The sequence below is a fragment of the Sceloporus occidentalis genome, unplaced genomic scaffold (genome assembly GCF_023333645.1).
Source record: "Sceloporus occidentalis isolate IW3139 unplaced genomic scaffold, rSceOcc1.0.p SCAF_4, whole genome shotgun sequence".
In the NCBI taxonomy this organism is placed as follows: Eukaryota; Metazoa; Chordata; class Lepidosauria; order Squamata; family Phrynosomatidae; genus Sceloporus; species Sceloporus occidentalis.
The window spans coordinates 142,260,098-142,286,328 of record NW_028316984.1 but is presented as its reverse complement, the minus strand read 5'-3'; the positions used below and the strand labels follow the sequence as shown (position 1 = coordinate 142,286,328).

General features: G+C 40.3%; 1 protein-coding gene across 3 annotated transcripts in view; it reads right to left on the bottom strand.

Annotated features, from left to right (window-relative positions):
• PSEN1 (presenilin 1) overlaps positions 1–26,231 on the bottom strand; it is a 71,068-nt gene that overhangs the window by 25,313 nt on the left and 19,524 nt on the right. For all 3 annotated transcript variants that reach the window (XM_089521827.1, XM_089521825.1, XM_089521826.1), the window contains 5 exons: positions 24,660–24,801; positions 22,448–22,515; positions 13,573–13,793; positions 3,926–4,024; positions 2,239–2,325 (listed from right to left, as the gene is read on the bottom strand). In XM_089521827.1, coding sequence (XP_089377953.1) covers positions 2,239–2,325; positions 3,926–4,024; positions 13,573–13,793; positions 22,448–22,515; positions 24,660–24,801 — 617 coding nt within the window. The remainder of the gene's footprint in view (positions 1–2,238; positions 2,326–3,925; positions 4,025–13,572; positions 13,794–22,447; positions 22,516–24,659; positions 24,802–26,231) is intronic.

Here is a 26,231-nt window from a genome sequence, read left to right as displayed (position 1 = left end):
CCGTGGAGGAGCCCAGGACGGCGGTGTGCCCAAGCCCTTCCCTTCAGCCGAAAGGGCCCCTTGGAGCCCGTTCGGCTGAAGGAAGGGACTGAGGAGAGGGCGGGCACATACCTCCTCCCTCCTGCGGGGCTTCGGCAGACCTGAGGTGTCCTTCGGAGGACACCTCAGGCCTGGCGAAGCCCCAAGGAAAGGAGCAGGGGCCGCCGGCCTCCTCCTCCTGCTCCCTGCAGGGCTTCGGCAGACCTGAGGTGTCCTTTGGAGGACACCTCAGGCCTGGCGAAGCCCCGAGGAAAGGAGCAGGGGCCGCGCCCCTGTTGTGCCTGCCCCTCATGGGCCCTTACTGGTCCCCAGCTGTCTCTGAGAGGCAGCTGGAGGCCAAGGAAGGGCAGGAGGAGCAGGCGTGTGCCTGTCACCCCCTCTCCCAATCCCCCCCACTTCTAGTTGTCTCTCAGACAGCTGGAGGTCGGGAAAGGGATCAGAGAAAGCCCCGCCCCCTGGAGGGTGGAAGCTCTGCCCCCGGCATGCGGCCCTGTTAGAAAAAAAAACTCTTTGTTATGGGTGATGTCTCGTGCTGCCGGTGGTTCTGGACTGGTACCAACTGGAACAGATGCAGTCTTCTCAGCTACTCAGGAACAAAGTAACTTCAACACAGATTTTCACTCAAATGAGGGTTTATTAACTTTGTTGCTATTTACACTTTACAGCAGGCTACTATACATCTATTCTCTTTCAGAGTCCATGCTAGAAGCTCGAATGTGACATCAGTCTTTGTTCTCACAAAAGATCATCTTTCCCACCAAGTGGACACACCTCTTTCCCATGTAGTCACCATACTACACAAGAGCATAACAATAATAAATTTGTTTATATTATGTCTCAGTAAATGTCCTTGAAGACTTGTTCTTCCAGGCCTAGTCTTTCTGGTCTTCAAAAGGAACCATTTTAAACCTTAGTTATCCATTGACACATCTGAACATTTTCAATACAAATTAGAAATATATTTTAACAGGCCCCACCCCCGGAGGATGGAAGCTCTCCCCCTCTTCGGCCCCCCAGTTGTCTGAGGGACAGCAACCCGGCCCCCCGGCTCAAAAAGGTTGCCTACCCCTGGGCTATAATTTCAAGAAAGGAGGAGGTCAGATTTTCCAGTAAAATAGGAGGAAAGGCTGTTTGAAGACACATAAAAAGGGGGGAATGATATAAACTGGATGATATCTGCTGAGAAAAAACACAAGATTTTTCCTCCCCAGTCTCCACCTCCCCCAAACGCCTTGTTAAACTCAGATAAACATTTGTTCACTGTTAAACAGTTTAAAGAGGAAAAAAAGTATGGTCTTCCTCCTCACTGGTCCCCCATTCACCTGTCAAAAATGATTCTAACAACTAGAACTGTTCTCCACTAATTCTTTTTAAAAAGAAGTTCAGCTAGGTGTGGGAGTGGGTGTGAGACCACTGTTGATATTTCAATTATATTAAACATTCGTGTACTAGAAGACAAGAACCAATCCTTGCAGCCTTCTGGCTACTGGGCTTTGAGTCTCATATGAATAAAACACCACAACCCCAAGTTGCCCAAAGAGTGACAGGTCACAAAGGCAAAACCATGTTTATGTGCTTGGGGTGGAAGTGAAACAACATGTTGGTCACTACTTGCCATATTTATCTTGCTTGGCAGTCCAACACTATCATTTCTCTGTATGTACCTGTCTGTTCACATGAAAAGCAGCTTCTATATGTGTCTGCCCCTAGAATTAATGGGTGCAATGCTGTATTGTGCTACATATCACCTGTCCTTCTGGACAGCTAATGCCAGAATCCATGTAGAATAGAGAGAAAAAGAGTGAGTGAGCATTAAATGGTGATTGCCTGTGTTATACATGGCTTCTTTGAAGTACCTAACAAAATTATAATGAAAACAGAAATCATGTACAAAATTAATATTGAAGAGAAGGAAAAAAGTACACGTATCATGGGTCAATGAGACCTTGTAAGAACGAATCCAAAGGGGTATTACAGCACGCAGTACAGTTGAATGCTGCCCTAATAATTAATATTATTTAATTTAAATCCTCATCAATTATATTTCACTATTATTTTAAAATCAGAATAAAACTGCAATTCATTTGATCCTACTTTCATTTAGTGAAGTTTTGTCCCAACTAAATTTGTCATAAGCCACAAAAATGGCTTTCTGAAGCCATATGAGAAAAATACAAACAAAATGAAGATAAAACGCACCTTGTTTGTCATAAGTAGAACTTTTGCTGGTTCTCTTTTGGGCTTCAGGATCTTCTTCGGCCATATTCACCAGCCATATCATTGTTGCTATTGGGAAAAGAAAGTAGACCTCCACATTAATTAATTACACACTATTTTTCAGCCACAAGCCAATTATATACAAGTAGGATTTTGAAATTTGTGCAGTGTTTCAAATTGTTGTTGATTTCTCCACATGCCATCCCGAGAATGTCAAGGGTGTTAAAGAAAGGTATATGAAAGAGACTATTTTTCTGTTTGTGAACGGCCCAGCTACAATGAAAACAAAAGTCATTCTAGCTGAAATTCTAACATGGTCTAGGTAGGAAGATTTTGTTTCATATTTTATAACACAATCTTAATTTAAATACTGTATCAAGGTCAAATAAAATTGGGTGAGATTTTACATTTTTTATCAGCAGTAATGTATAGTATGTGAAATGGCAGGTTTGTTATAAATTGCAAGATGGAATTTAGGCCTGTTCAGAAGATGTATGCCAAATCCATTTGCTTTACAGTTATCCCTCCATATTTGCGGCTTTGATATTTGCGAATGTGATTATTCACGGATTTGATTAATATGTTCTCTCTAGGAATATCTAGGTCCTCCAGTGCAACCCTATGGGCAACTTTAACTAAAGGTTGCACTGAAGGACCTCTACTAGGCCTTTGTAGCTCCTCCAGCACCGTTCTATGGTCAGTGTAGGTTCGACATTGACCACAGAGTTGCACTGGAAGACCTAGAGAGTCCTAGAGAGGTATCCTCTCAGGTAAAAACATGGTGTTTTTGTTATTTGCGGTTTTTCCATATTCACGGGGGTCTTGTGCCCCTAACCCTAGTGAATATGGAGGGATGACTGTACTTGTAACATTGTGCCATTGCCATCTGTGTGCTGTGGCAAAATGTGATAACTTGTGATGGTGGATGAGTTAGTACACTCTCTCAAAAATATATCTGAAGTTATACACGAGTCCATAGGTAGAAGTCTCAATAATTTAGATAAAATTTGCATTTTTCAATGCTAAACAATTTCAGGAATGCTGTGTTATGCTAGTGTTGACTAACCAATAAATCCAGACAATAAACCAGGAGAATATAACCTGTGCCCTCCCAATGTTATGTACTACAACTTTCAGAGAATCAGCCAATGCTCAGACAGCACAGCTAATTATCAGGGATCTGGGGGATTACTGCCCATACATCTGGAGGTCACCAAGTTTTCCTACCCTAGAAGAAGTATGCTCCTACTAGTGTCCTAAGCAAACACAATTATTATTATTATTATTATTATTATTATTATTATTATTATGCTTTATTTACTGTATATAGTGCTGTAGATTTACAGTAAAATACATAAAAGTAAACCTGCCCATGGTGGACATTCTAAGAAATAATAGCATAATACATATAAATAATACATTTTTCTTTACCTTCTTTTTTTTTTTAATATAGCACACATGTTCTTTTTATCTTGGGACATCTTATACAACACCTGCTTCTATATTTTGAGCCAACAACAAGTAAAGACCTGAGCTCTAACAAAAAGAAAATGTAACACCTAGCCACACATTTAGCCTCACATACTTCAGCAGAAAACCAGAAGGATTATTAATTTCCCTTCATTCAGAAGCAGGCATCAGATTACAGATCCCAGCTCTGTATACTTACATGAGTATATGAGTGCTGGGAACAAAGTCTCATTTCTCTCTTGAGCAGTTTCAACCAGCATACGAAGAGGCCCCTTAGGACATAGTACAGCAATCAGGTCTAAAAGGCAGATATTGGTGTTAAATAAAACAGAATGTATTAGGAGTAACTTCAGAAAAATCTCTGTATTAACAATTCTTAGATGCTATAAATTACACTGCTTGGTGAAGCACATGTACAGTAAATTTGAACATTAGCTCTTTGTTTTGCAGGATCAACATGATTAAACACATTTAGAGTGATCTGTTTTATCTATACAGACTGATGAAAGAATACAACAGAAAATATGTGTTAGACTCAGTCCACTTAGCAGTAACAAACTCAGACTCAGTCCAGTTAGCACCTTGTTGTAAACCGCTCGGATTCCCAGTGATTGGGCAGTATATAAATAAATCCTATTATTATTATTATTATTATCAAACTCAGATATGTGAAGAAGGCTAGAAGACTTAAAAGTGTTAACCACAACAACTAAAGGGGACCTTCAGATTCAAATGGTGTGACTAATACGTAATTCAGTGCCTCTGTGCTGGCAGAACTAGATTCAGTCCTTCAGAGACTGAAAAAGACTAGAAGGATTGATTCATGCACCTGAAACTTGCTGATTTTTTTTTTAAATGCTCAGGAGACTCCTGGAGCTCTGGCATGCTGTTGTTTGGAAAAGAAAAATGAAAAAGTTGGGACAAATGGTTCACACAGCTTAAAATATTCTGAAAGAAAGTACAACTGGCCAGGATATAATGGAAGAATTTGCTCTAGCTCCCCTCTTCTATCATACACAAATGGTTTGTTGTCTACAAGATTGGAAGCGGTGTTACCTTGGATATAAAACATGTAAGATTCACAAGAGAGTGGGGAAATTTAGCATGCCTGTCTTCTGATATACCTTGTCTCCTTCCCTAAAAACCACCCACGCTGGACTTGCAGAAAAGTCTGTACTACTACAGAAAAGGGCTCAGTGTTACAGATAGCCCTTTCTGAAGAAGTGAGCTGGGAACTGATGGCATATAGGTGCTATGTGGAGTGTGTGTGTGTTTCAAGAAGGAATCTGGAAACCTAGACCAAATCAGCCCCTCACCCCAGCTCAAACACAATGGTGAAGAAACACTATTTTGCTCACACACAATGGTGAAGGAACAACATTCATATGCTCTGATATGCTTCTCCACTGAGAAATGCATGAATATCTGAATCACATGTTTGGGGTCAACCGAATTGTTTTTTTTTACTCAAATGGCATATTCATAAACTGCCATTGTGAATTTTGCTATTTGATGATTTTCATACTGTTTCAAGGTTCCAATACACTGCAGATTTTCAGAAGAGAGATAACATTACTCTTGTACAGTGTGCCCTTACTTTACGTGGGGATCCGTTCCGGACTCCCCTGCGTAAAGCAAATTCCACCTATGCTCGAACCCCATTTAAATGAATAGGGTTCGTGCATGTGGTGGCGTGCACGTGTACTGTACATAGTTTCCTGGAATAAAACTGGATACTTCCTCACTACCAAGGTCTGGCAAAGGGTAAATGAACATCTCTGTGTCCAGGGTGGAATACTGAAAGCTGCTAGATAGAATCCAACAGGTGACTCTTCCATTTGTGTATACTGTCTTGACAGTAACAGGTTTTTTTCCTATGAAATTGGAATGGTAGCCCTCTGTCTGTAACAAGTGGTAACTGATAATTGGATGGGTGGGTTCAAAACTGTCTTCCTTTCTGTTTTGCTGGATCAAAGTGCCTTCTGTTGGGTCTAGTCAAAATTAGTTACAGTTTAAATTGCAGTGAGCAATTTTCAAAGGCATAAAGGCCAGTTCTGCATCTGGATCCTGCATGAGCTATCTCACCAAACTCAGAACTCTGTATCTTGTTTTGTAAAAATGTAAAGGTGAAGAAGGGAATGGAAGCCAGAATCTTGTATTAAAAACACCTACTCCTGCATCCCAAAATTTCTTCTTGTATTAAAGGAGAATTATTGTTCATGGGGCTTTCAGAAGCATCAGTTCTCCTGCTTTTAAACCCTTTTTTCCCAGTAGGGTAGGATGAAGGAACAAGTGGGGACCTCACAAGGCACTGGTGGGCTGTGTGTTGCCCACCCTATTATATATCAATTGAAATGAACAAGATATGTTTGCTAAAATTAATTTAAGTGCCATTGATTACAAGAGCACTAAAGCAAGAGTAAATTAGTTTGCACTGAAGTTCAAACCCATTTTTATGAACTATTAATTACAAAAAGAGAACACTACAATTATATTAAAATAATTATAAACAATTTAGTACATTTCCTCTCTTTTCTAATTTTGCTTCTGTGACTTGACACATAACTAATGTTAGTTAATGTTCAAGTTTAGACCTGAAGTTCTTATGAGGAAGACTATGTTCATTCAACATGTTCTCTGATGGAAGACCCTTTTTGTCTGTTACTCAGCACATCTTGAAAACATGCTAGGAAAGGCTTTGGCACATCCACTTGATCAGTGTGAGGCATAATGCAGGTGGCAACAGAGTAAATCCCCACAAAACATTTTTTTTCTTAGCTGCTAAAATAATGTTTATCTTAAAACTCAACTGGATTACAGTCCCCTCTTGGAATGCAAGGAGCCCTTCTGTTTGTAAAAAGCAATTCAATTAAACTCAGGCTCCAATGCAAGTTCTATTAAGAGGCCTACAGCACTGAATAAACAGAGAGATGGAGTCATCATCAAAGATGTGACTACATAAAACCTACAAGTCAATGCTCAGTATGGTTGGGTAACACAAAGGAAACCATAGCAAATTTAAGTTTGATTTGGAAACATAGTAACAACAACTATCTGGGTTCTAACTCTCTTTTCCATTCATATTACCAGATATCTATTCAACTGGCAATGCCATGGACTGAAACCTGGACTTTCTCAATGCAAAGTTTGTGCTCTATCAGTGACCTATGTCACCTTGCTCAAATTTTAACAAAGCCACACACAGTCCTCTCCAGGAAATCTGGCTATAGGTCCATCCACTACCACAATGTCACTAGCCCTCAGAGACAGGATTGAGAGTATGCTTTTTTCACTCAGCTTACACTATTGCAAAGTACACTCAGGGAAGGTTTTGCTTTCAAAAGAAGAGAGACAAGATGGTTTCTGAATGTATTTTGAGACTTTCTAAGGCTCTGCATGGTAAACTCTACTAACTCTGGAAAGTCACTCATGAAGGCAAGGAACTCAGTGAAGCATCTTACACAGTGCAATGGACCATGTCTGGAAGCAAAAAATGGGAAGATTTCTTACACAGATGATCTTTAGACATATTTGGAAGGATTTTTTCGATCCTACTCAGAATTAGCAGAGCCATGTAATACTTCTGATATGCCTGGTTAGATTTCATTAGTAAGCCTTGCCCACAGTGGATTAAGCATGCCATTACATTACAATTGAGTTGCATCTGGGCCACTTTGCTTAGCTGAGCCACCTACCCCACCCTATATTTCTTTTCCCTCTGTAAATATACTTCTGTGCAATCCTGTAAGGCATTTATTAAAGGTCAAGAGGGATTCATGAACACTAAATCAATCAAACTTGTAAGGAGAGGGGAAGGTACTTCCTTGACCCAACTATCATCAAAGAACTCAGGTCCCTTCATAAACTGAAGTGAAAATTATTTTTTCAAACATCAGGTGTCTTAAGACAAAATACCATAAGTACATCTGCAACAATTGCTCCTTAGAGGTTTAATTTAAAATCCACCACTTTGCTTTATAGCTTGTCTGAAAGTGTACCACCAGACTCACTTATTCGTTTATATAGTTTTCTGATCTTACCACTTTTAAGTTACCTTTATCGAGTAAAGTTTAACAGATACCAAAACACTTTAGCACCACTGTTAACTGACTAAACTAGCAAGAAAATATCTCCAACCAGAAACTTAGTAAATATCAGCAATTCTCCAATTCAATTTGGCCTCTGGAGCCAAATGTTCCTCTGACCCACCCTGTACTATCTTTTGTTTCTGGCAGCTTTTGAAAGCTGTGAGCACCTGGGCATTCTTTAAGTTTGGCTCATGTATCAAATATTACAACATGTACTTGATTACCTATATTCTAGGTATGGTTTTATTTTAATTAAATATTACCTGGTCAACTCCAGAGCCAAATAATTTTATTACAGCAGGACAATGGCCTAAATCACCAAGTTAAAGTTTGAAAAGCACCCACTCCTTCATCCAATTATGTCCTCATTTTAAATCTTACACACAATGAAAATGTGTATGTCCACATGGCTTGCTAATCTTTTCAGTATGGATGTCAATCAACAGTGTGAATTTCCTAGTATAAGAAATGTCTTTGTTATGGTGAATTTGAATGATGACAGAAGAATTGTATGATAACACTGTCAACTTAACATCATGTAACAACATGGGATATCTCTGTGTTTAAGTGCAGCCATTATTCAGGCACAACTTATGCTGCAGAATAAGGAAGTTTTATAAGGCCATCTGGATTTTCTGAATAAGCACAATGTGAAGGGAATGTATGTGGTATTATAAACTTGTGTGTACATATCTCAAAAGGCTGATATGTTGCTTGTTTCCACTTGAAAAAGCTAAGGCACTGCATATGACATGGCTACAGTAATTAGGACTGTTTTCTTTTATTCATGATTTTCTACTGTAGGAGGGGAAAATATCAATGAGTATAGAATTTTTTTAAAAATGTAGGCAACATCTTTCCTCCTGCCTTTGTCCCCCAACGACTATTGTTAAAACTGAACTTGTCACCTCATCTCCGTACCCACAAAGCTTTTTATTTCAACTGACATTCTCACACACAACTTGTTTATATTGATCAGTCTCTGGACACTCCATTCCACTCCATGTATTGGAGGAAGTGGGCTCAAGTCTATGGAAGCTCATATTATCAGGTTCTTTGTTTCAGTTAGTCTGAAAAAATCCCTTTGCATACTGATTTTCTAGATGAATGTAGCTATGTCTTTAAATACTACAATAATCACTCAGATAAGGTGGTGTGAATGGGAAAATCCTGCTTCTTCAAGAATAAAAAAAATGAAGATATGAATATGCAGGGTGTATTGATTGGAAGGGATACAGCATTGCATATCCTCAATTAAAAAGAAGCAGTTGTGGCTGAGGAGAAGCATCCTGAGAAGTCAGGATTTTGTTGTGTGGTAAGAGATAATTTTTAAAAACTATTTCCCCTCTTTCAAAGACAGTAAAATAAGTATTCACGTGGTAAAGCAGATATATTACCAACCTTAAATAAAACATTATTATTCATTTTGTACAATAATATGAGAAAAAAGAACATTTAACTGCCATACCTTTTTTTACAATTATTTTTCTTAAAAAATAAAATGGGAATGCTAAATGAACAGACTGAGAAGAAATATTGAAGGATTTTACAAAGACATGATTACTGCAGCAAGAACAGTCTACGCCCCAAACGGAAAGATGGTGTTGTTCCAATGAAAGAAGATCAGCTGATGAAGACAACTGAATTTGCTGAAATGGACAAACTGATAGTCTTGATTAAGGAGAAATCCTTGAATAATTTTCAAAAAAATTAGGAATTGTTTATTTGTTTGTTTTTGTTCCACTGGGACCATACATCAGTTTTAGGTTTTGTAAATTTAACAGAGCTTTATATATTTTCATCTAAATTTCATCTAAATTGTGGCACAAGTCATCAGTTGGGTGTGGGGAGTTAGTAGTGTAGGTATTGTTTGTTTTTATATTGTTGTTTAATAATGTTTATAATTTTATCATTGTTTATCTATGTATGCTTTTAGATATACATGTAAAATATGTGTGGGTTTATTTCTTCTATTCAAAGACAAAGCTGCATTGTTCTGGAAAATCAGTATGCAAAGGGATCTTGTAGCACTTTTGAGACTAATAAAGATGCTACAACATCCCTTTGTATATTGTTTTTTCTATGTTTAACAAAATAATTAATTTTTGTTGTTGCCATTTTTACAAGACCTTAAATCTACAGTCAGCACTCTGCTGGAAAAGAGTAATACTCCTTTTGCTGCAGAAATAGCAAGCCTAATTTCTGATGGTGTTAACTCAGCCACTCTTTCTTAGACCCATCCCTAGACAAATCAGCCATTCTGCTAATGCTATAAGGATGCACAACTGTTCCAACACTTGAACTACTACTAACTTCTCTGGGAACATTCCACTGTCAAACAGCCCTTACTCTCAGGAGGTTCCTCGTAGTCCAACACACAAAGCTATATATCCCAACCTCCTATCCAGGAAGAATGTCAAAATGTTCTCCGTTTTGAGCATGACTGAGAAACATGAATTTATATTGTTTTTTATTAATGTTTTTGGCTTTTAGTTGGTTGTGTTCTCCATTTTTGAATGTCCTACAATTTGTTGCACATCATGTCCTACATTTTTCCTACCATTCTGTGGAATGTTCATATGTTCTGAAACTACAGTGTTTCTCCTGTATAAACCCTACATTGCAAAGAGGATACAAGACAAGTTATGACTCCTGATGTATGATTACTACAATGAACGTCTGGACATTTGCTAGGATCTTAAATTATGAACCATATGCATCGAGGAGAGGGAATCACCCACTTATCTCTTAAAAGGTGTACGTATCCCTGGAGGCCTCAACAGATCACTTTTATAATATATAGCCTACAGATGTTAGGCTCTATATCAGGGGTAGGCAAGCTTTTTGAGCCGGGGGCCGGGTTGCTGTCTCTCAGACAAACGGGGGGCTGAAGCAAATAAATAAATAAATAAATAATTGTTTAAAAATAAATAAATAAATAAACTGGGACAAATGTAGGACAGCATTTTCAAATGGTGGACACTTTTTTTAAAAAAAGTGGAGGACACGCAAAAAAAATTGCTGATTTTTAAAAAAATGTTAATATAAATGCATGTTTCTGAGGCATCTATAGACAATTGCCCCGCCTTGCCCCTGCGCGTGAGAGGCCAAAGGCCCCAGTGGCAATCGGCGGGTTGCCTACCCCTGCTCTATATGTACAGGTACCATGCAACGGTTAAAGTGAACAAGTTGCTAAGACATGTGACTGTATATCATGGAGTTAGAGTGGACTGATACAGCTGTAATCCCCTACTACACAAATGGGATAATGTGACTCTCCAACTGTTGCTGGACACCAATTTCCATCAGCCCTAGCCAATACAGCTCACAGTGAAGTATAACAGGAGGAGCTGTGGTTCAACATTTGGAAGGCCACATGTTCCTTACTACTTTGAGCTTGTGAATACTGATGAAGTGGACAAGCTGCTTGGAAGTGTAAGGAAGACGACTTGCCCTCTGGATCCCTGCCCATCTTGGCTGACCGTTCAGGGAGGGGATGCAGCAGTAACCTCACTTCAAATCATCATTAATGCATCTCTTAGGGAGGGGATATTTCCATCCAAATTCAAACAAGCAGTGGTTAAACCACTCTTGAAAAAAACCTCCCTTGATCCCCTGATTAGAAACAACTACAGGCCAGTCTCTTTGTTACCATTTTTGGGCAAGGTGATTGAGAAGGTTGCCTTCCAACTCCAGGCGGTCTTGGATGAACCCGTTTATCTAGACCCATTTCAAGCTGGCTTCAGGGCAGGTTACGGAGTTGAGACTGCCATGGTCACCTTGGTAGATGATCTCCGTCTGGGCATCGACGGGGGAAGTGTGACCCTGTTGGTGCTCTTGGACATCTCAGCGGCCTTCGATACATAGACCATGGTATCCTTCTGGAACACCTGAGGGATTTAGGTATCGGGGGCACTGCGCTCCAGTGGTTCAGATCCTATCTCTCGGGCAGATTTCAGATGGTGATGCTGGGAGACAGTTGCTCCCGTAAGCGGGAGTTGACATCAAGCGTCCCTCAAGGCGCCATCCTGTCTCCCATGCTGTTTAATATTTACATGAAGCCGCAGGGAGAGATCATCTGGACACAGGGGGCGTGGTGTTATCAGTACACTGATGACACCCAACTCCACCTCTCCATGTCCCCGATTGCTGCAGTGACCAAGGATGGCATCTCTCCTCTAAATGCCTGTCTTGAGTAGGTAATGGGCTGGATGAGGGAAAACAAGCTCAGGGTGAATCCAGAGAAAATGGAGGTACTTGCGATAGGAACCCCTGGGCCAGGTGGGGAGATTTGTCAACCTGTCCTGGACGGGGTCACACTTCCCCTAAAGGACGAAGTCTGCAGTTTGGGAGTGCTCCTGGACTCGTCTCTACAGTTAACATCGCATGTGGAGGCGGTGGCCAGGAATGCTTGGTACCAACTTCAGTTGATACGCCAGCTGCACCCCTACTTGGCTCGGAGAGACCTTGAAGCAGCGGTGCATGCACTGGTAACCTCTCGTTTAGATTTCTGTAATGCACTCTACATGGGCTACCTTTGTACCAAGTTCGGAAACTTCAGTTAATCCAAAATGCTGCAGCCAGATTGGTCACGGGAACATCAAGATCGGACCATATTACACCAATACTAAAATCTTTACACTGGCTACCGATTAGCTTCCAGGCGCAATACAAAGTGTTGGTCGTCACCTTTAAAGCCCTACATGGCTTGGGCCCGAGTTACTTAAGGGAATGTCTCTCCCTACACAATCCGCCCCGCACACTCAGAACCTCAGGGAAGAAATTGCAGGAATACAAAAAAACCAGACTGGTCACTACTTCCCAAAAAGCATTTACAGCCGCGGTCCTAAAATTATGGAACAACTTGCCAGAAGAGATCCACCTCATTACATCATTAGAAGCCTTTAAGAAGGCATTAAAGATGGATCTCTTCCAGCGGGCATATCCACCTGACCTGCTATAGTGAAGATTCCCACCCCGTTTAGATTATATGGAAAAACAGATGAATCAGATGCGTTGTTTCCTCTCTACTGTAATATTGCTGACCGACTAGCATTGACTAGTATTATATTGTACTGTATTTTATTGTGTATTGTGGTTATATGATGATGTTTTTAATCTGTATTTTATAGACTGTATTGCTGATATTGATGGGATCCTGCCTCGATCCGCAGGGAGAGGCAGGAAATAGAATAATAATAATAATAATAATAATAATAATATACAGAGCTTGCAATCTTTGCAGGGCTTTTTGTTGAAATTCATTAATATCTGATGCACAAATAGAATAATTCCAAACACACTTCTGACTCTTTACATAGACCATATTAAGCAAGAAAAGCATACTTTAGAATGAGCTTTCAGGGTTCTACAAATATGAGCTACATTACAGCAGATCATACAGCCTATCATCTGACATGTCAAACCATGTAAAAGCAATATCCCAATTGCAAACAGTAGTCAAAGTTGTCATTAGATCGTTCTTGAGACAATTACTTAAATTACACATTTATGCAGGGTGGTTGTGGACAACGAAATTGACAAGAAACATCTCATAGAAGCTAGGTGTAGGGAATAAAATATACCTCTTTAATACTGTCTATCATGATTCGCCAGACAAACTCCTCTTTAGACAAAGGCCTCTAAAATGGAAAACAAATGACTCCCTCTTTTCCATGGAAAAGCATCAAGCATGAAGTGCAGAAAAGCAAAATAAACCAGTGATATTTCAAGTAAGTATTTGGGATGAAATTCTTACCATAGACTGAAATCACTGCCAAGATGAGCCATGCAGTCCATTCAGGAAGATATTTAATAAATACCAGGGCCATTAGAGCACTTATCATAATGAGATAGGCCTGCTGAAGCCGGAGAGGGCCTTTCCAGTGAATACAAATCATGCCTACTACACCAAAGTTCCAGATCATGAGTGCAACAGTAACGTAGTCCATAGCAACATTATAAGTCTTAAAAACCTCCCTATGAAACAAAAAAAGAGATTAGGAAAAAAACACGTTACTCTGATAATGTCAAGGAGGGAACCAAAACAAATAATGGCAACAGTCAAATTATAAGTGTATTGTATGACAAGCTGAAACTGTTTCTTTCAGCCTAGCCTAGATAAATTGCTTGTTAAAATTTACTCCATTTGGCTGCAGTGCTTTGTTCAATCTTCCTTTCAACTTTTGCCTTGGTTTACAAATTATAGTTTGTATCATGTTTTTTCAACTATTCATCTACTTTGAGGGGAATGGGAAATCTATATACATCTTTCTTTCCCTGAGCTCCAACTGGCTACACATCATTTTAAACAATATAGTATAATACACATATCTATACTATTGTGTATACCGGAATGCAAGTCTACAAACTTACCAATCTAAATATTGTTGGGGTTTTAGGGAAACCTAGTGTATATACTCCTCTATAAGTCTAAAAATTTATGCCAAAAATTGACCCCAAAATCCCAGGTTGACTTATTTCTGGGTCAGTGTGGTAATGTGATAACAGCTCTTTCAGATTTCCCTATGCGGTGGGAAGACAATTTCTTTTTCTCTTGAGCCAAGCAGAAAGAGCCCTGAGTGGTTAATTTCTGTTAGACAGAGTCCCTCTCTGGCCCACGCTGGCACTAACTGTCTGGGTGAAGGCTGAAACTAAAGTTAAAACAAACGCTGAAGCAAAAAGCCTCAATTAGAGTCTCTCTTGCTGTATGCACACATGAACACATTGAAGGAGCTTCCATGTTTTACCCTTGACCTATCGATGGGTCATGGCAAAATCCACAATTTTGGCCCCAAAACCTGCCCGTAACTTATACATGAGGTTGACTTATAGTTGAAGTTTATACGGTAATCCTTAGCGTTAGGATTTTTATCTGCAGAAAAAGTATATTCTCTAACCGAAACTTATATACAAGGCAAAAGTGCTGTCACAAATTTTCCAAATTCTATACCACCCTTCTTCTAAGGAATGTATCCCCATTTAGCAATGGCAGTATCTGGAAAATGAGATGTTGGTACTCAATGTAAATTCATCATTCTTGGATATGCAGGAGAGCTAACCATATAATAGTCCATCCAGCTCACAAGCAAAAGTTTGTTACCATTCTGTGCCATTTAACTCTTTTTAAATAGTTTATTTATATTCTAAATTGATACAAGAATACAAAAATCTAAACATCAAAATACAACAATGGTACCGGGACTTTTTAGCCATCAAAACAAAACAGTCTTTTCTTCAGAATTTACCCCCAGAGTTCAGCTATTTTCTCCCATTTTTTCTTGTGTTGTTGAGCTGGGTCTCCTTTATCCATCATTGACAGTGTGTTCATCATTGCAAGTTCTTGAACCTTAATAAACCATTCCTCCATTGTAGGACCTTCCTTATACTTCCAGTGACATGTGTACACTGTTCGTGCCGTAGTTATCAAATAGATTAATAAATTATTTTTTCCCTCATTCAAATTTAAACTTACATATTCCGTTATATTAAGTAACCATAATTCTGGGATAACTGGTAACTTACAATCCAATTTCTTTTCTATTACTCTAGCATTTTTTCTCCATTTTTAATTTTTTTTTTTGCAATTTTGCATTTCCACCATATGTGGAACATTGTGCCTGTCTTTTTTTTCTTTCTGACATTTCCAGCATTTCTTCTCTTTTGATCTTGTAATTTTTGCTAGTTTGACAGGCGTTAGATACCACCTGTAAAAGATTTTAAGATAATTTTCTTTTAAATTATTACATTTTGAACATTTATGTGTAAGTGTCCAGAATTTTCCCCAATATGCTAATGGTATTGTTCTTTTAAAATCTTGCATCCAATTTATCATATTGGTTTTTATAATTTCTTCTTTCAGTTCTATATCTAGCACTACTTTATATAATTTTGATATCATCCCTTTTACACCCCATCATTATTTTGTCTAATGTTTTTGCTTCTTTCTCTATTCCATATTGAGTCATATCTTTTTAAAAGTCTTCTGTTATTTGTATATATACAAACCACGGGATGTTTTTCCCCTCTTTAATTCTTGTATTGATTTTAGCCGTATTTCTTCCTTCTTGTTGACTAAAAGGTTCTCATATTTCAGCCATATTCCTTTAGTTAAATTCTCCTTGCTATGTAAAGCTTCCTGAGATGAAAACCATCTAGGTAATTTGCCATTTAACTCTGGAGTCTTTCAGCTCTCTCTCAGTTTTAGTTATTTAGCCTTGCTACTCCAAATAATTGAAAAAGATTGAAAGAGAAAAACAAACAATCACAACGCTGAAGGGTCTTAAGTTCGGTAAATGTCTATTTTTAGCATACGAAAGAAGGAAGAATGAGTTCTTGAGACATATGAAATGTAGAAAGCACCTTAGGCATAAAGGGTCAGGATGGAGAGAAATGTAATCCTTGTTAAAGGTGCAGAGTTGCTTTAAAACCAAAAGGGCTGCAAGCTCTGAAACACAGGGAGCAGATATGATTAACAAAAATGCAACCATCAAGGAGACAAGCCTCAGGGAAACCATCTTAAGAGGCTCAAATGGATTTTTTTTTAGCTGCTTCAAAACAAAGGGCAGGCTCCAAATACTGACTGACTGGATGAGATATGATAGTAGTCCCCCCAAAGAAATCTTCTTACATGTGAGTGAGAAGAAAGCGGGGCACTTAGAGCATTAGGGAAGACTGAGGACAGGGCAACTGCCTGCTTCTTTAAGGTATTAGGCCTAAGGCCTACTTCAAGCCCTTTCTGTAAGAAAGTCAGGAGATATGAGACAGAAACCCTGCCATACTGGATGGAATTGGTTTTACACCACCTAGTAGAGGCCTTTCACATGGCCTCACAGATTTTTGTAGAATGGCTGCAGGAAGACAAGAGCGTGTTAGTCACAGGATCAGTATGACATTGACCACACTCCTTCAACGTGTGCTGTTCAACCTACAGGTGGCTAGCTGGAGCTGAATCACAACTGGGTGTTGAAGGAGGCCCTGACAGGGACAGGTTCATGAGGTCTGAAAACCAAGGCTTCCTGGTGCAGTAAGGGGCTTTGAGAACCACCTGAGTCCTCTTCTCCATGATCACCCTGGCAATGAGGGGAAGAGGAGGGGAGAAGTAAAGTAGACACCTTGGCCAGTAGCACTGTAGTGCATCCACACCCTCTGCGCAGGGACAAAGGTACCTTGTGAAAAAAAATGGGGAGCTTGTTACTGGACAGGGAGGCAAACTTGTCTGTCACTAAGGTCTAAACCTATCTCTATCTGGAGAAACACCTCTAGGTTCAGGCTACACTCCCCTGGAAGTAAGGTGTGTATGCTCAGAAAGTCTGCCTGGAAATTGGTAACCCCTTGAACATGCTGAGCTGACAGGGACAGAACTGATTTTTTTGTGCACTTGAACAGAATAATTTCCTCCCTGTAAATGGAATAAGACCTGGATTTTCTTTGTGGGTATATATGGTTATGTTGCCAATGAGAGCCAGCACATGATTCAGCTTGAGTAAAGGGGAGGAGAGCTAGACGAGTCACTCAATTGATGCTGTGACCCTGCTGTCTGTATCCCCAGAGTCCCTGACAATGACCTCCCCAGCTCAGATCAGCACCTGAGATTACTGCAATGCAGTGGGGCTCTGGAAACATCAATGCCCTCTGCCAACTGTACTTCCAAGGCCACCATATTAGTTAATATCTGATTGGTGGCCGGGGGGCGGGCGGGAAGAGATAACAACACATTAATAGGTATTTGTATCTCACAATCAGTGATTGATGTGGCTGCAGGAACCACTGGAGGCGCCTCAAGTGGAATCTGGCCAAGGCACAATCTGGATTACCGAGATAATATGGCCTAGAAGCCCAGCTAAAGTAATGAGAGGCACTGTGGATAGAGAGCGCATCCTCTGTGTCTCTGTCCTGGGAATGTCTTGTCTCTCTTTTAAAATATAAATCATGCCCTAGGTCATATCAATCAGGGCTCCCAGATGAATAATAGGTTTAGCTGGCTTTTCTTTGTATTTATCAAAAAGCCATGGGACTACAGACAATCCACTTACACTTGAGATCCTGCAAACCTCCTTGAAAGGACATGGAGCTCAAAAGCACGTCATCCAGGTATAGGTATAGTTGTATGCACTGTAACCTCAAGTGAGCTACTAAAGCCAAAAATACTTTGGTAAATACCTTCTGGGCCAAGGCCAGACCAAAGAACAGTTCCTGAAACTGGGAGTGATGTTGACTGAAGAATGTTGAGGAAACTTCTGCTCCTCTTAAAGATAGGAATGTGCAAATACGCTTTAGCAGGATCTAGAGAAACTAGGATGTCTTCTCTCTGCAGGGCCCCCTGAATGGAGGACAGTGTTTCCATGTAAAAGCGTTTGTACACAATGTAGGAGTTTGTATACTTCAAAGTCCAAAACTGAACTGAAGTCCCCTCTGTTATTTGGAATCACAAAGATGTAGCATGTTCTTTATAGCCACCTCCTCCAACAAATTAGTGCCTCTAAAGGCTGCTGTGGAGAGGTTTGCTCTAGAATACGCATCCACCTCCTAATGCTTAAGCCAGGTGGAGAGCCTAGTCAATGTGACAGCCCCTATAGACCTTGCTGCAAAGTAAGGGAGTCTTGAGAAGTGTCTGCTACAAATTTAAGTACTCTGTACATCTTCAAAAGGTACCTATGCAAGGACATGCAATCCAAGTACTCCCCCATAGTATACCCTCCACATACAAAAGGGAGGCATCAGTGGCGGAAGTCCTGATTGCCAAGGCCGCTGTCTTATGGGCTTCCTTTAAAGAGCTGTCAATTTACTTCTCCTCGGGGTCCTTGAGATTGGCCTCTCCATTTGGAATCAGAGAACTGGAAACTAGAGAGGCTGACAGGGGCAAGGGTTTCTACCATAAGTGATTTGAGTTCCTTAAGCATCTGTTTGCCTGGAAAATAAATTTCTCAGCAACCATAGTCCCTTTTTTTACTCTGCAGTGGCATTGCCCATTCTGCCCTTAACAGTTAGAGGCAGACTGATAGAAAAGGTATCACCCTTCCTGAACACCTTGGTTGTCATGGAGGAGAAGCCTCCCTTTCATTCAACTCAGAAGAAGTCTCCTCACATTGGGTGTTTGAGTTAGTCTTAGACATAGCAAACCCCAATGTTGCAGAGACCTTGGATGACAGGGGAACAAAATCCTCAAAGTGAAACAAACTGCTGTAAGGTTTATCCTGTTTTGAACCTGAATCCAACCACTTTCCTTCCTCCTTTTCAGAATAAAGCGCATCATCCCTAGACTCCTGATGGGCCTTATCTAAAAGCAGAGATTCCACACTAGAATCACAATCTGAATACTCAGAGGAGCAAAGAGGAGATTCCGCCTTCCTCTTACCAGACAGACTTTGAGCAGAGACAACCTTACTTGGGGTCCTTTGAGCAGAGAAAAATGTAATTTGGACTTCTTTTGAGGCCTGAAACCCACCATGAGTGACTTTATGCTGAGGGTGAACTTAATTCCTAAGGCACAACTCTGCCTGCCTGAGAGGATGCCAGAGTTCATTAAAAGAAACTTGAGGCCCTCCTGTGGCCAGACCGAGAAATAGTTTGGAGCCTCCAGAAGCTGCTTTAACTTATTTAATTGGCTCACTCCCACTAACATTTGAACCAGTTTGGGATTTGCCTTCATTCCGTGTTGGTAAATTGATTCCAAACGGTCTGTCGTCCCCACTATGAAAGCGGATCTTTTTCATTATCTCCTTGTAATCGCTTCTTTTTTGGCACGAATGTCATCCCCATTAGCTTGCTCCGCTTCAAAATGCATGTCAATCATCTGTGCGTCATCAGTGATTTAAGTGGCAGCCTGGCTTGGGAACTCTCGTTCTCTCTGTATGTGTGTGTGTGTGTGTGTGTGATAAATCGACAGAAGATTCGATTATTTGGTTTTGCAACTACTTGCCTCACTATGAGCTGCCGCCAGATCACCTGGGTTGCAAGTACAGTTGGCCCTTCTTATACACAGATTTTTTATACATGGTTTCAAGCATCCACGGTTTGAAAGTGTTCAAAAAAAGTATAAATTTTAAATATCAAACTTTGATTTTCCATTTTTAAATAAGGGACACATTTTTGTATGTCATTATATTTAATGGGATCTTGGAACCAAACCCCAGCGTATAACAAGGGTCCACTGTAGTTGCAAAATCAATGCATTGAATCTTCTATCAATTTTTTTTAAAAAAATCATGCACCCATAGGTCACACCACAAACACAAAGGCAGCGCTGAGAAGGGGGGGGGGCGGATGGGCGGATGATAGATCTACCAAAAACTGAGGAGGGATGGTAAACACCCCTCTGCCATTAGTCCCTTCCTTCTAGAATGATGTAATTCAGATCTGTAATTTACACTTGTTGAACACGCTTCAGAATTGATTCTTTTCAAAAGATCAGCTAGGAAACTAGTGTCTGGATTTTTTTTTTTTTTTTTTTTTTTTTTTTTTGCATTTGCCTCGCTTTATCATGACAGAAATTGATCAAAGTAGAATCAGAACCGGTTTCAAATAGGAACGACAGTCATATAACCCGATCAGCAATTCGCTTTAAATCATAGTGGGAATGTGCATATCTTCCCCACCAGCTGTACAATGAGATTTTTGCTTCAAAAGTGTAGTGCGGGTGGGGGGAACGGGAAGACGCCTTTCCAACAAAGTCTTAATCGATTACATTAAGGATATGTATACCTGTGAACAGTTGAGAGCATCTGGGTAAAAATTAAAGGGGAGAGAAACAACAGGGATGTGATGTGATGATGGTAGATTTTTCTTACTGGAACAGCCTGGCAGATGAAGGGAATGCTTGTAAGTGTAGCATATCGTGATTTCAGTAAGGCCCTTGACAAGAACCACCATGATATCCCTGCAGAAAGCTAGTAAAAAGCTTGGTACACAATGCAACTGTTAGGTAGATTTGTAACTGGTTGGCTGACTGATCCCAAAAGCTACTCAACAATGGCTCCTCCTCATCCGGAAGAGAAGTGACTAGTGAGGTGCCACGGGGTTCCATCCTGGGCCTAGTGCTATTCAACATCTTTATCAATTACTTGGTTAATGGAATAGAGGGCATGCTTATTAAATCTGCATATGACACCAAATTAGGAGGGGTTAATAGTACCACAGAGGACAGGATCAGAATTGAAAATGTTAAAAGATTAGAAAGTTGGGCCAAAACTAACAAAAGAGTTAAGAGACTAACCCCAGAGACTAGAAGATAGAACAATGGTTTCAAGCTACATGAAAAGAGATTCCAAATAAATATTACGAACAACCTTCTGATGGTAAGAACTGTGGAATGCATTGCCTCATAAAGTGGTTGAGTCTCCTTTGGAGGTTTTTAAAGAGAGGCTGAATGGCCATCTATTGGGAGTGCTCTGATTGTGTATTTCCTTGTGAAGTGATGCTGGAGAAGAGTGCTGAGGATGCCGGGGACAGCCAAAAAGACAAACAAATGTACAGATCAAGCCTGAAATATCATTGGAAGCCAAGATGATCAAACTGAGACTGTTGTACTTTGGCCACATCACGAGAAGGCACAATTCATTAGAGAAGACAATAATGCTAGAAAAAGTAGAGGGTAGCAGAAAGAGAGAAAGACTGCACACCAGATGGACAGACTCAATCAGGGAGGTCATCTGCCTGTTAGCACTGGAGAGGCCCCTCCTCTTTTGATTTCAGAGTTGCAATAAAATACAGGTTAAATGGCCCTTCCATGACCCTATTGGTGACACAATTGCTACAATCACATGTAGGCTAGCACTAGGAGTCACTTGGACTCTTTTTTCCCCTCAACACTCTGGAGAAGGTGAGAAATGGCAACAATGGGCTGATGCCAAAGAGTCAACAAGTCAAGTAGCCTTGTGTGCTTATCCCTCTTGTTTCAGAAATGTGCACCCATCACTTACATTCACACCACAATATTGCCACCTTGGAAAAGCGACTCCAAAGTGACCCAAATCCATTTCAAAGAAGGCACAACCATTTGGCCTTTTTCAATACCTTGAATTTTGCCCAAGGATTGAAATTCACCATAAATATTGGTGCCTTAGTTTGTTTCTTTGGCTTAACCCAGTAATAGGCAGATATGCTGACAGTTTTACATGGCTAGCTCCTTTTTCACTTGGCAATCTCTGTTTGCCTCAGGAATGATTCAATTACCCTTTCATCTCCGGATCTGTAACTATAGGAGCAGCTATCCATTCAGGTGTAGTATCTCCATTAGTCTGGCCTACTCTGTTCCAAAGCGTAACATTTTTGAATTTCTTAGTCCTTGTGAGTGTGCATGGTTGTGTGTTTTCGTATGATTGTTGCTTTCCTCATTGAAAATTATTTGTTTAGGACCCCGACTCTGAAATTCTTTGTGCCTCTGGACTTCGTATACACAGGGATTTGGTCCCAAGGCTACTTAACCTGGCCAGTAGACATTGCTACCATTGTGGATTGCTCCTTTGCACCACTGAGAGAATGTCCAGAACACACATACAGCACTACACACAGCAATACATGCACTAGCTTCTCTTCCTGGTATAATTTGGAATATTGTTTTTTGTTACAAGGGTTGTAAAGTTTACAATTCATCATAGTCATGTGTGTCTGTTTAAAGATTTCTTTAAACTTACCCTAAGTAAATAAATGAGAAAAAGAAAAGCAAGAAGAGAGAAGAAACAATGAGCCAACCATGGATCACCTGAAAAACATAACAAATACAGTTTTTTTAAAAACATATTAGGCAGATGACATTTCAAAATTACTTTGTGAAAGAGCTTGGATCTTGGTTAATATAGCCTTTTCCTGGGAAATAAAAATGGCTGCTGAGTTCTATGTAGGACAAGGTGGTGGAATAATGTGGCCAGTAGCCTCCTCCTCCTAGGTCATTTCTGTAGCCCTTGGAGCCAAAATATGGCCAGGACAAACCCTCCCCCCAAAAGCACTGTATGTACAGATAGCATGATTCTCCACCACAGCAAGGCATGGGGCTACAATCCTTTAGAAGAAAACGTGATTATCTGAAAACCTAGGGTAAGGGGAGTAGCTGGAAGTAACTTTGTTACTTATTTCCTGTTCTATATCAAAGGGCTGATGTTGTCTTGGAGGATCCTCAGGGTAGGGAAATCATCTCCAGATGTTTTCTGTGGGTTTTTCAGGCTATGTGGCTGTGTTCTGGAAGAGTTTGTTCCTGATGTTTCATCAGCATCTGTGGCTGGCATCTTCAGAGAATGCTGGCATAGAAGTTAGTGGGATATACATTCTCTGAAGATGCCAGCCACAGATGCGGGCAAAACGGCAGCATAGCCTGAAAAACCCACAAAAAAGTATGGATGCCGGCCGTGAAAGCCTTCAACTTCACACCTCCAGATGCTTGGAGATTTCTACCCCCCAAGTCAATCCATGGAAAGTTTGTGCCTCCCTCCCAATAAAGCCCTTTGTACTCTTGAAAAGTTGCTCTTCAGGGATGGAGGACACTTTACAGTAGTATACTGTGTATCGGAAAGAGAAATGGTATCTGCTTGGGAGAAATGGGCAAATTCACTACACATGCATGAAGCACTACACATGCTTCAGCAGGGGGATTTTTGGATTCTAACCATATTGTTTGATTATACTACTAACAATAACAACAACAACAACAACACCTACTAACACCTCTAGAAGAGCTGGGAGGAGGGAGCAAGTTTGTTTTCTGCTGCTCCAGATACTAGAACACGGAACAATGGATGCAAACTGCAGGAAAAGAGATTCCACCTCAACATTAGGAGCAACTTCCTGACAGTAAGGGCTGTTCGACAGTGGAACAAACTCTCTTGGAGCATAGTGGAGTCTCCTTCCTTAGAGGTTTTCAAACAGAGACTGGATGGCCATCTGTTGGGGATGCTTTGATTTAGATTTCCTGAATGGCAGGGGGTTGGACTGGATGGCCCTTGTGGTCTCTTCCAACTCTATGATTCTAATATCTACTGATTAGGAAAAATGAATTTATACCTCACTACTAATGTGGCAGAAAAATTAACTACTGGGCTTTTGACTCATCATTACAAAACAGAATAATAAAATGATTTATTATAAACAACAATTTACTGCATTAAATGGACACTGAGACAACTATTGTTAATACTCTTTACACTATAACAGTAAGAAAACTTTACACTATAATGGCTTTCTAACAAATCTAGGCAATACTTGTGTTTTACACAATACACCTCTGATAAAAATTAGTATTACTTCACATGTCAAGACAGGTCTCAAGACTCTGATGAAAATCTAAGAGAGCACACACACTAACTGATTTGCTCCTACACCTGCCTGCTAAAATGTGATTAAAGCCATGCAAAACTCTGCAACACAAGCAGAAATCAAGGGCTTTACAGCAGTGAGGAAAACTTTGCTTATATGCATTAATATGGGAAAAGAGTAAAATCAAAGCTGAAGCCAACATGGAAAAACCCAAAGGTTGTTGTAACTTCTTTTAGTTTTGATGTGGGAAAGTGTGTCATATAGGCTGCGTGTGGCCTACCAGATCTAACACTGCAGCCTCAAGCTTCAGGAGCTGCTTTGTCTGCAAAATGAAGAGACTCCTTATACTTTAAGCAGTTAATAATGCTTGTCATGCCTTGGAAAAGCCTTGGTTTGCTGCCACAATCAAATGTTGCGTAAATGCTCACTCCTCCTCCTTTGATCCCCCTCACTTTGGTCCTTGCCTAAAATATTGTCCACTGAAAGTGTGCCCAGCCTCTCCTTCCATCCTCCTCACTCACTCCAGTCCTGGTCTTTGAAAATTTCAGTATTTCCTTAGATATGAGATGAGACATCATGGTTCATCAAACTTGAGCTCACCTTATAGCACCGGTACTTATAAAGCACAACCAGGAGTATGGTCATGACAATGATGACACTGATCATAATGGCTGCATTCAAAACAGAATTCAGAGCTCTTTGTCCAACTGTTTCTGTATCTTCTGTGAATGGTGTGTAGATTCTGTCAATACAGGACAGGGAAAAAAAAGAAGAAGTGAAATATGCCATTGATACTCTTAATTCTTGCTAGAGTTTCTGAATAAACAGAAGAGTTCAGAAAATTGCCCATCATTTCTAAATATATCTTCTGAACCACAATTCTACACAATACCTTTATGCATGTGCCATTAAGCAGATAGGAAACAAATTACTTATTCAATATCAAGAACAGAGTCAAAGGCAGACACACAGAATCTCAGGCCTGTTACAGACTGCCAAAATAAAGCTGCTTCGGGTCTCTTTGGAGGCATGCTATTTAAATGATGCATGGGTCCTAAGAGTCCGGAGGTCGCGCCAACGCCACACTCCATTCCTAAGCACCAGAGTGCAGCTTTGGTGCCGCTTCCGGATTCTTAGGACCCACGCATCATTTAAATAGCATACCTCCAAAGAGACCTGAAGCAGCTTTATTTTGGCAGTCTGTAACAGGCCTCAGTAAGCTGAATAAAAATTATTGCAGGATGACCAGTGGCTCTTTTGCTTTGGGATGGTGACTTCACACTAGGTTTTTAAAGGAGCTATCCTGCAGAAACTATTTTGGTAATACGCTTCAGCATTTTGATAATTCCCATAAAGCCCTGTGTGGATTCAGAAACTTAAAGATTACAGAGCCATAGGCCACCTCTGAACCATCATATTATTAACCCAAAATCTAAAGTTCAAAAAGATTGCAACTTTGATAACAAACTTCAAATTAATTCAGAATAAAAGATCCAACTGTGTTTTTGCAACACTGAAATGACAGAGGAAAATGTTGTATTTCAGAAAGTAGAAGTTATCAGGCTAGGGTAAAGTAATTTGTGCTTATGCGGCCAATAAAATGAAAGACTATTATGGGCAGGCTGGAGGGAGAAATTCCGATGTATCAATATTCCCTCAAGTCAGTTCCAGAAAGTTGGGAGTCTTCCAAAGGTTATTGAGGGCATGAAGGGCTGCAAGTGGACAGTGAATCACCCTCTTTTTGGTTTTTCTAGAATCATAGAATTGGAAGAGACCGCAAGGGCCATCCAGTCCAACCCCATGCCATGCAGGAAATCTAAATCAAAGAATCCCCAACAGATGGCCACCCAGCCTCTGTTTAAAGACCTCTAAGGAAGGAGACTCCACCACACTCCAAGGGAGTTTGTTCCAATGTCAAACAGCCCTTACTGTCAGGAAGTTCCTCCTAATAATGAGGTGGAATCTCTTTTCCTGGAGCTTGCATTCATTGCTCCGGGTCCTAGTCTCTGGAGCAGCAGAAAACAAGCTTGCTCCTTCTTCATCCATTCAAGTATTTAAACAGGGCTATCATTTCACTTCTTAACCTTCTCTTCTCCAGGCTAAACATCCCCAGGTCCCTAAGTTGTTTCTCATAGGGCATGGTTTCCAGACCCTTCACCATTTTAGTTGCCC